This window comes from Anomaloglossus baeobatrachus, chromosome 6 (assembly GCF_048569485.1).
Source record: "Anomaloglossus baeobatrachus isolate aAnoBae1 chromosome 6, aAnoBae1.hap1, whole genome shotgun sequence".
Taxonomy (NCBI): Eukaryota; Metazoa; Chordata; class Amphibia; order Anura; family Aromobatidae; genus Anomaloglossus; species Anomaloglossus baeobatrachus.
The window spans coordinates 467185091-467197167 of record NC_134358.1 but is presented as its reverse complement, the minus strand read 5'-3'; the positions used below and the strand labels follow the sequence as shown (position 1 = coordinate 467197167).

Here is a 12077-nt window from a genome sequence, read left to right as displayed (position 1 = left end):
CGATCTATCGATCTATCTATCTATCTATCGATCTATCGATCTATCGATCTATCGATCTATCGATCTATCTATCTATCTATCGATCTATCGATCTATCTATCTATCTATCTATCTATCTATCTATCGATCTATCGATCTATCGATCTATCGATCTATCGATCTATCTATCTATCTATCTATCTATCTATCTATCGATCTATCGATCTATCGATCTATCGATCTATCGATCTATCGATCTATCGATCTATCGATCTATCTATCTATCGATCTATCTATCTATCGATCTATCTATCTATCTATCTATCTATCTATCGATCTATCGATCTATCGATCTATCGATCTATCGATCTATCGATCTATCTATCTATCTATCTATCTATCTATCTATCTATCTATCTATCTATCGATCTATCGATCTATCGATCTATCGATCTATCGATCTATCTATCTATCTATCTATCTATCGATCTATCGATCTATCGATCTATCTATCTATCTATCTATCGATCTATCGATCTATCGATCTATCGATCTATCGATCTATCTATCTATCTATCTATCTATCGATCTATCGATCTATCGATCTATCGATCTATCGATCTATCGATCTATCGATCTATCGATCTATCTATCGATCTATCGATCTATCGATCTATCGATCTATCGATCTATCGATCTATCGATCTATCGATCTATCGATCTATCGATCTATCGATCTATCTATCTATCTATCTATCTATCTATCTATCTATCTATCTATCGATCTATCGATCTATCGATCTATCGTTCTATCTATCTATCTATCGATCTATCGATCTATCGATCTATCGATCTATCGATCTATCGATCTATCGATCTATCTATCGATCTATCTATCTATCTATCTATCTATCTATCTATCTATCTATCTATCGATCTATCGATCTATCGATCTATCGATCTATCTATCTATCTATCGATCTATCGATCTATCGATCTATCGATCTATCGATCTATCTATCTATCTATCTATCTATCTATCTATCTATCTATCTATCTATCTATCTATCTATCGATCTATCGATCTATCGATCTATCTATCTATCTATCTATCTATCTATCTATCGATCTATCGATCTATCGATCTATCGATCTATCGATCTATCTATCTATCGATCGATCTATCGATCTATCGATCTATCGATCTATCGATCTATCGATCTATCGATCTATCGATCTATCGATCTATCGATCTATCGATCTATCGTTCTATCTATCGATCTATCGATCTATCTATCTATCTATCGATCTATCGATCTATCGATCTATCGATCTATCGATCTATCGATCTATCGATCTATCGATCTATCGATCTATCGATCTATCGATCTATCGTTCTATCTATCGATCTATCTATCTATCTATCTATCTATCTATCTATCTATCTATCTATCTATCTATCGATCTATCTATCTATCGATCTATCGATCTATCGATCTATCGATCTATCGATCTATCGATCTATCGATCTATCGATCTATCGATCTATCGATCTATCGATCTATCGATCTATCTATCTATCTATCTATCGATCTATCGATCTATCGATCTATCGATCTATCGATCTATCGATCTATCGATCTATCGATCTATCGATCTATCTATCTATCTATCTATCTATCTATCTATCTATCTATCTATCTATCGATCTATCGATCTATCGATCTATCGATCTATCGATCTATCGATCTATCGATCTATCTATCTATCGATCTATCTATCTATCTATCTATCTATCTATCGATCTATCGATCTATCGATCTATCGATCTATCGATCTATCGATCTATCGATCTATCGATCTATCTATCTATCGATCTATCTATCTATCGATCTATCTATCTATCTATCTATCGATCTATCGATCTATCGATCTATCGATCTATCGATCTATCGATCTATCGATCTATCGATCTATCGTTCTATCTATCGATCTATCGATCTATCTATCTATCTATCTATCGATCTATCGATCTATCTATCTATCTATCTATCTATCTATCTATCTATCTATCTATCGATCTATCGATCTATCGATCTATCGATCTATCGATCTATCGATCTATCGATCTATCGATCTATCGATCTATCGATCTATCTATCTATCGATCTATCGTTCTATCTATCGATCTATCGATCTATCGATCTATCTATCTATCTATCTATCTATCGATCTATCGATCTATCGATCTATCGATCTATCGATCTATCGATCTATCGATCTATCGATCTATCGATCTATCGATCTATCTATCTATCTATCTATCGATCTATCGTTCTATCTATCGATCTATCGATCTATCGATCTATCTATCTATCTATCTATCTATCGATCTATCGATCTATCGATCTATCGATCTATCGATCTATCGATCTATCGATCTATCGATCTATCTATCTATCTATCTATCTATCTATCTATCTATCTATCTATCGATCTATCTATCTATCTATCTATCTATCGATCTATCGATCTATCGATCTATCGATCTATCGATCTATCGATCTATCGATCTATCGATCTATCGATCTATCGATCTATCGATCGATCGATCGATCGATCGATCGATCGATCGATCGATCGATCGATCGATCGATCGATAGATCGATAGATCGATAGATCGATAGATCGATAGATCGATAGATCGATAGATCGATAGATCGATAGATCGATAGATCGATAGATCGATAGATCGATAGATCGATAGATCGATAGATCGATAGATCGATAGATCGATAGATCGATAGATCGATAGATCGATAGATCGATAGATCGATAGATCGATAGATCGATAGATCGATAGATCGATAGATCGATAGATCGATAGATCGATAGATCGATAGATCGATAGATCGATAGATCGATAGATCGATAGATCGATAGATCGATAGATCGATAGATCGATAGATCGATAGATCGATAGATCGATAGATCGATAGATCGATAGATCGATAGATCGATAGATCGATAGATCGATAGATCGATAGATCGATAGATCGATAGATCGATAGATCGATAGATCGATAGATCGATAGATCGATAGATCGATAGATCGATAGATCGATAGATCGATAGATCGATAGATCGATAGATCGATAGATCGATAGATCGATAGATCGATAGATCGATAGATCGATAGATCGATAGATCGATAGATCGATAGATCGATAGATCGATAGATCGATAGATCGATAGATCGATAGATCGATAGATCGATAGATAGATAGATAGATAGATAGATAGATCGATAGATCGATAGATCGATAGATCGATAGATAGATAGATAGATAGATAGATAGATAGATAGATAGATAGATAGATAGATAGATAGATAGATAGATCGATAGATAGATAGATAGATAGATAGATAGATAGATAGATAGATCGATAGATCGATAGATAGATCGATAGATCGATAGATCGATAGATCGATAGATCGATAGATAGATAGATAGATAGATAGATAGATAGATAGATAGATAGATAGATAGATAGATAGATAGATAGATAGATAGATAGATCGATAGATAGATAGATCGATAGATCGATAGATAGATAGATAGATAGATCGATAGATCGATAGATCGATAGATCGATAGATCGATAGATAGATAGATAGATAGATAGATAGATAGATAGATAGATAGATAGATAGATAGATAGATAGATCGATAGATAGATAGATAGATAGATCGATAGATAGATAGATAGATAGATCGATAGATCGATAGATAGATCGATAGATAGATAGATAGATAGATAGATAGATAGATAGATAGATAGATAGATAGATAGATAGATCGATCGATAGATCGATAGATCGATAGATCGATAGATCGATAGATCGATAGATAGATAGATAGATAGATAGATAGATAGATAGATAGATAGATCGATAGATCGATAGATCGATAGATAGATAGATCGATAGATAGATAGATAGATAGATAGATAGATAGATAGATAGATCGATAGATAGATCGATCGATAGATAGATAGATAGATAGATAGATATTATATATATATATATATATATATATATATATATATATATATATATATATATATATATATATATTCAGCCAGTGTAAAGTAAAAATAACATACTCACCTCCCTGTTTTAGCAATGTTAACACTGGGACTCCCAAGGCTCAAGGGTTTCCCAATGTCAAGCCCTGGGAGACACTGTGCTGACATTGCTGAAATTTCTCTAGTGCATTAGGTAAGAATCTGTTATTTTTCATTTACACCGAGAAATACAATATTTAAAAACCTATTGTACAAGCAGTTGACAACCCCTTTAATAACTATTAGACCTTTTATCAAGTATAATTTTAATTATTTTAAAACAGTCATGGTTGAAAGTGTTTTCATCCTTGATATAGTACCTGAAAATTAAGTATTTCTCCCAGAAAATTATTGCAATTACACGTTATACAAAAGTTTAATTTCCTTTGTGTGTATTGAAATAATAATAAAAAAAAAAAAAGAAGAAACCCAAACCAAACCCGCAAATTGGACATAAATTCACAGAAAAATTTAAAAAATAAGCAGACAAAACTGTTGGCACCCTCACCCTCAACTTCATATTTAGTTGCACACCCTTTTGCATAAATGACTGCAATCAATCGCTTTCTATAACCATCCACAAGCTTCTTCCACCTGTCAACTCAAATTTTGGGCCACTCTTCTATTACAATCTCCTCCAGGTCTCTTATATCTGAAGGAGCCTTCTCCCAGAAGCAATTTTAAGATCTCTCCCCAGGTGATCAATGGGATTTATATCAGGCTCATTGCTGCCACTTCAGGACTCTCCAGCACTTAGTTTCCATCCATTTCTGGGGGCTTCTTGGGGTAAACCAAAAGAAAAAAGGTGAAGCTCACCACGCTGTATGTAGCAGTTTCAGTCCATCACATGGGTGCCAGATCCTCTGGTAAGGAGTCGACCAGAAAGGTAGAAATAAAGGAGTGAAGGAACGGCATCTTACAAGGACCAAGGAGTAAAATCAAAAACATCTTTATTCAAAGCATTTTAAAAACACAAAAACTGCAGCATGTTAACACCGGACGTGTTTCTGGAGCACATAAAAACGCCCTTGATGAAGGACTTTTTGTGCGCCAGAAACGCGTCAGTGTTAACATGCTGCTCCTTCACTCCTTTATTTCTAGATTTGGGGTCATCGTTCTGCTGGAAGACCCACGACTAGAGTTGAGCAAGTACCTAACAATTTGTACTCACTATATTCATAACGAATACGGTGCTATACTCGCATATTTGTTCAAAATAGCGTGTGCAATGCAAGTCAATGGGGAATACTCATAAGTAATGTAAGGAGTAATCCGAATTCCGCACTATTTGCTACTTGCACAAATAGTACGACAGTCGGGTTACTCGTTACACGTTGTGACTTTCTTCCCATTGACTTACATTGCACACGTTATTCGGAATGAATACGCGAGTATTAGACAGTACTCATTATTATTATTATTTATTTATAGAGCACAGAGTATACAGAGTACGAATAGTTTGGTACTCGCTCAACTCTATCCACGATCTAGGACACAACCCAGCTTTCTGACACTGGGCACTACATTGTGCCCCAGAATCCTTTGGTGATCTTCAGATTTCATGATGCTTTGCACACAGTCAAGGCACCCAGTGCCAGAGGAGGCAAAACAGCCCCAAACGACCTTTGAGCTGCCACCATATGTGACTGTAGGTACTTTGTTCTTTTTTTTGTAGGCCTCATTCCGTTTTTGGTAAACAGTAGAATGATGTGCTTTACCAAAAAGCTCTATATTGATCTCATCCGTCCACAAAACTCATTTCCAGATGGATTTTTGCTTACTCACATTTTGACTGCAGTCTAGCTTTTTTGTGTCTCAGTGTCAGCAGTGGTCCTCCTGGGTCTCCTGCCATAGTGTTTCATTTCATTCAAATATCGATAGTTTGTGCTAACACTGATGTTCTCTGAGCCTACAGGATAGCATTAATTTCTTTGGAACTTGATTGGGGCTGCTTATCCACCATCAGGACTATCCTACATTGTAACCTTTCATCAATTTTTCTCTGCCGTCCACGTACAGGGAGATTAGCTACAATACCATGGTTTGTAAACTTCTTGATTATATAGTGCATCGTGGACAAAGAAACAACAAGATCACTGGAAATAGACTTGTAACCTTGAGACTGTTGATATTTTTCAACAATTTTGATTCTCAAGTCCTCAGACAGTTCTCTCCTTCTGTTCTCCATGCATAGTGTAGCACACACAGACACGCAATTCAAAGATTGAGTCAACTTCTCCCCTTTTTATGTTTTGAGGTGTGATTTTTATATTGCCCAGACCTGTTACTTACCACAGGTGAATTTGAATGAGCATCACATGCTTGAAACAAAGTGGTTTACTCACAATTTTGGAAAAGTGCCAACAATTTTGTCTGCCCAATTTTGGGGGTTTTGTGTGAAATTATCTCCATTTTGCCTTTTTTTCTGTGTTGCTCCAATACATACAAAGGAATTAAATATGCATATAACAAAACGTTGAATTGCAATAATTCTCTGGGAGAAATACTTCATTTCCTGGAACAATGTGAAGGGTGCGAACACTTTTAGCCATGATTGTATATACCCTCTTTTCTTTCCAGCAGATCAAATCTTCACAGGTCCATTTAGAAAACCCCCTGATAAATTGTGGACACACGGTGGCTTAAACGGTATATTAGGTACTTAAAAAATAAATAAATAAAATAAAAAAGTGCCCAAGCACTTAAAGGAAGGTAGTTGCTACCTATCTGCCTGTTGTGCCCTGCGCTGTTGTTCGGCGGCAAAGAGCAGTCATAGCTGCTTCGTCAACAGAGCAGCAGCAGTTTTTCCGTTCTGCTCTGTAGATGGGGCAGGACAGCCGACGTTACGCTGATTGACAGCTGGCACCATGCTGCCTAACTGGGGGAGTCGGTTGTCAATCAGCTTGATGTCAGACCAGTCTCATTTAGGCTAGTTTCACACTTGCGTTGTGCGGCTTCCGTCGCATGCATTGTGTGACGGATGTAATGGATGCGTTGCAGATAGTGGCACAACGGATGCGACTGATGCTGCAAAACAACGGAATCTGCTGTAGCTTTTGTTTCAGAAATGTACTCAACTGAGCATGCGCAGTTGTGTAAAGACTGATCCGTGTCAAATGACGGACTGACGGATTCCGCCACCATAGGCTTCCATTATAAAAATGACGGACAACGACGGAATCCAGCAAATTGCGTTTTTTTGACGCTCTGGGTAGCGCAGAAAAACGCTAGATGCTGCATTCTTTCCGCCAGATGCAACGCAGCGTCGGCCAGCGGATACAACGCAAGGCCATCCGTCGCAATGAGTTATCAATACAAGTCAATGGGAAACAGTGCACATCCGTTAACGGATTGCGACGGCTGCCAAAACAACGCAAGTGTGAAAGTACCCTTACGGAGCAGAGCTGATGAGAAGCCGCCGCTCTCTTGATGTGATGTCAACAACTGAATTGCAGCAGGAGCGGCGTGTGACTGCTCTGTGCCAGCGAAGAAAGGCACAGGGAAGAAAAAAGTCCGGTAGGTTGCAAGTATTTGCCTATTAGTGCTCAGGCACATTTTTTTGGAACCTAGCATGAAATTTCTGTTTATGCGGTCTATATGTGCCAACAATGTATATGGAGAGTGTTGTCTCCCAGCCGGTCAGAGCACAGTAAGCAACAAAAATAAAAGCCTTTTTGTAGAGCAGAAGTCATACTGAAAAGACAAACGCATCTGAATAATATATGCATGAGCGCATAGAAAGTTTAGAAATGCAAGCAGCGATGATAAATTAAAAGCAAGTCTCAATGCGAGTTACTTTAATGAATTCATAGGAAATATAGGCTTAAAATATCATTAGAGCCGCACACAGGGCAGGATGAAGACCTTAGAAAGACGGCACAAAGGCAGGATTCTGGAATGCAATTCAGTGCCACGGGGAACTTGCCACTTATAGCAAACCTAGGTGACGAGGCGGGGTGAGCTGAATAGACGGAGCACACTCAAGCCGTGCTTCTAAAATTGGACAGCAGATGTCTCTAAAGAACATTGCTGTGCCTGAATATGACTGCCGCGTAGAGGTAGCAGCCTCACAGCAGCCTGACAAAATAATTGCTCAAAGCCCAAGTATTACAGCTAAAGCATTACCACCGAACACAGCAAACAAGGTCACACATGCAGAAGGCAAACGGCATGGGCTTCTGTCCCGTACCTCCACGTGCCCGCTGAAGGCTGCATGGTGTAATGCGGTTCTTCCTGCCCGGTCCGATACATTAACATTGCTGAGGAGAGGCACCAGCGCTTCCGCACAGGACACGGCTTTGTTTGCTGCAGCTATGTGTAGAGGGGTCTGCCAATTCTTGTCCCGAGCGTTGACATCCGCTGAATGTTTTAACAGCACCTTAACTGCATCCTGGGGGCAACAAAAAAAATATCGGATGAGATTATGACCATGCTAGATGATGAAGATTAAAATTAAAAAAAAAGCATTCAGAACTATAAAAAAAAAAAAAAGTCAATTCCAAACAAGTTACTGACTAGCAGGGATGAAGAACTAGTAAAGAACAAAGGCCCCAGATCAATGCTAATTCTCATCTTAGCCAAGGAGGCGTGGCTCAGATTCTCTGTGGGAGCATCTTAAAGTTGCTCTGCATGATCACCTGTGTGCAACGCTGCCTGGGGAGGATCATAAGAATTAGTACTAAATAAGAAAAAATAATAATACTCGGGAGCAGCGGGAATAAAATAAGAGCAAAAACTGGCCCCTTTTCACCTCCTGACAGGTCCTCTATAAAGTTGTCCAGTACTTTATATTGATGGGCTAGCCTTAAAGCAGGTTACTAATATTTCAGTGGGAGAGCAATTCATTCCAATAAAAGGTGGATGAGTAGTACTTGGCCACCGGTTAAAAAAACCATCCTCTGCACACAGCCTTAGGGGTTCTTTGCACGCTGCGACATCGCTAGCCGATGCTAGCGATGCCATGCGCGATAGTACCCGCCCCCATCGCACATGCGATATCTTGTGATAGCTGCTGTAGCGAACATTATCGCTATGGCAGCTTCACATGCACTTACCTGCCCTGCGGCGTCGCTCTGGCTGGCGACCCGCCTCCTTCCTAAGGGGGTGGGGGGGTCGTGCGGCGTCACAGCGACGTCACTTTCGATTTGACCCTGACGATATTGCAGTAGCGATTTCGCAACGTGCAAAGTACCCCTTAGGATAGGTCACCAATTCCAGAGTGGTATACACACCCAATACCCCCGCCGATCAGCTGTCATACAGTGGATCTACTCAGCACTTTCAGCTGTAAAAAGCTACCGCCAAGCACTGCACATCTACCTTTTTTGGAATGAATAGGAGTGGATCGCACCTGATCAGGGTAATCAGTTTAATTAATCCAAGAGACAAAATATGGTCATCTGCACCTAACCTTAGAATGGCATTAATAGCAGATTGGTATCAAACACCAGGCACCCGGCTGATCCGCTGTTGCAGAGAAGAAATGCCCAGCACAGTCAGCTGTAAAGTGACTGCAGCCAAGTACTGCAAATCCCCTCTTCCAATAAATAGGGGTGGATTGCCCCTGGTCAGTCTTAGGCCTTGTGCCCACAGGGCGTTTTTACAGCGTTTTTTCTAGCGTTTTTCATTGCTTTTTTTAATCAATAAAAGCAAGGAAAAAGCATCCCAGCAAAGTCTATGAGAATCAGGACTTGCTGTGCCCACGTTGCTTCTTTTTCAGTTGCTTTTTTTCTTGCTGAAAAAAGAAGCAACATGTCAATTGTTTTAGCGTTTTTTCCTGCTTTTTTCCCCAATTGACTTCAATGGAGTCAGGGAAAAAAGCAAGAATAAACGCATGTGTAATGCCCACGTTGCTTTATATTTTATGCGTTTGGGCGTTTTTAGGGAGAAAAGAAAGCTATGGCTATGTAGATTCCTTCATAGAAGAAAGCCACATAGCCAGCGTCGGCAGCTGTTATCTTATCTCCCATTGTTTAGCCCGACACCTCTGCAGGGACCCCCGCTGACGTCACAAGGTAAAGAGTTCATCACAGCGGGGGATCTCCAGGAAATCCCACAGTAATCCCCCTGTATGAATTGTATTCACCTTGTGACATCCCCGAACTTATACAGTGAGGTGTCGCGGTAAACAATGCATGGACCGCCGCTGATGTCACAATGTAAAGAGTTCATCCCAGCGGGGATCTCCAAGAATGTGGGCGGCATTGCTCGGTAATCCCCCTGCATGAATTGTATTCACATTGTGACATCCCGAACTTCTCTGCAGGGACAGTGGCATTAAACAATGCAGGGACCCCCGCTGACGTCACAAGGTGAATAGTTAATCCCAGCGGGGGATCTCCAGGAAAGCACCCGGTAATTCTCCAGCATGAATTGTATTCACCTCCTGACATCCCCGGACTTCCCTGCAAAGAGATGTCGCGGTAAAACACCGCAAGAATACTGAATGCCTGGTGCACAGCCTATGCCACATAAATGCAGGCAACCCCCGCTGACGTCAAGGTGAACCCCGAAAAACCCCGGTGATCCTCCTGCATGAACTGTGTTCACCTTGTGCCTTGCACCAGACATTCAGTATTCTTGCAGTGTTTTACCGACACCACTCTACAGGGAGGTCCGGGGATGTCACAAGTTGAATACAGTTCATGTAGGAGATCCGCTGCTGGCATGAACTCTTCACCTTACTCACCTCTCTGCAGTCTCCTGGGTCACGTCCGATGGGCTCCAGGACCTCCCGGTAAGCAGCTGATTGTTTACGTCCAGCGGTGAACAGCTTGCCAGCTTTTTAACAAGCAGATGATGAATCAGCTGATCTTCCCTGGACGTAAACGATCGGATGATGCTATCAGGTGATAGCATCAGCTGCTTACCAGCGGGTCCTGGAGCCCATGGGACTTTTAGACAATCAGCTGATGTGTAATCTGTTTCAGGTCCTTGAACCTGTGTCAGGTCGAAAGACCTGAATCCAATATCATCTGATCAGAAGGCAAACCGATCAGATGATGTGTCATCATCTGATCAGTTTGCCTTTCAATCAGATGATATTGGATTCGGATTGGACATCAAGGGACCCTCGACCCAGGACTACAGCGGAAGGGGGTTCTTTAGTTCAATAAAGATGGAGTCACAATTGTGTTGTGTTTTATTTCTAATAAAAAAAAAATTTTCTCTGTGTTGTGTTTTTTTTATCTTTACTAGAAATTCATGGTGGCTATGTCTAATATTGGCGTGACACCATGAATTTCAGGCTTAGGGCCAGCTGATAATACAAAGCTGGCCCTAACCCCATTATTACCCAGTGAGCCACCCGATACCAGGGCCGCTGGAAGAGTTGGATACAGCACCAGAAGATGGCGCTTCCTATGAATGCGCCATTTTCTGGGGCAGCTGCGGACTGCAATTCACAGTGGGGGGGCCCAGAAAGCTTGGGCCACCCTGTACTGTGGATTCCAGTCCCCAGCTGCCTAGTTGTACCTGGCTGGACACATAAATTGGGCGAAGCCCATGTCTGTTTTTTTTTTTAAATTATTTTATGAAATTCATGAAATAATTAAAAAAAAGGGCTTCCCTATATTTTTGGTTCCCAGCTGGGTACAAATAGGCAGCTGGGGTTTGGAGGCCACCCGTACCTGCCTGGCATACAAAAATATGGCGAAGCCCATGTCGATTTTTTTTTTAATTCATTAAAAAAAAAACACAAAAAAACAAACACATAACCCAAAAGGGTTAGGAGTAAAAAAAAATGCTTAGGCTCTCGCTGTATTTTCTATTGCTAGGGTAACTTAAACAGCTACTGGCTGCTAACCCCTCCTGCTTGGTGTTACCTTCACTGGCAATGAAAAATCCAGTTAAGCCCTTTTTTCTTGAGTTTTTTTGCCAAAAAATTAAAAAAAAAATTCCATGGGCTTAGCCCAATTTTTGTGTCCAGCCAGGTACAACCAGACAGCTGGGGACTGGAAACCGCAACGCTG

The 12077-nt window shown here is 40.3% G+C and overlaps 1 protein-coding gene across 2 annotated transcripts in view; it reads right to left on the bottom strand.

Annotated features, from left to right (window-relative positions):
* ANKRD28 (ankyrin repeat domain 28) overlaps positions 1-12077 on the bottom strand; it is a 229152-nt gene that overhangs the window by 68752 nt on the left and 148323 nt on the right. For both annotated transcript variants that reach the window (XM_075315308.1, XM_075315309.1), the window contains exon 5: positions 8297-8497. In XM_075315308.1, coding sequence (XP_075171423.1) covers positions 8297-8497 — 201 coding nt within the window. The remainder of the gene's footprint in view (positions 1-8296; positions 8498-12077) is intronic.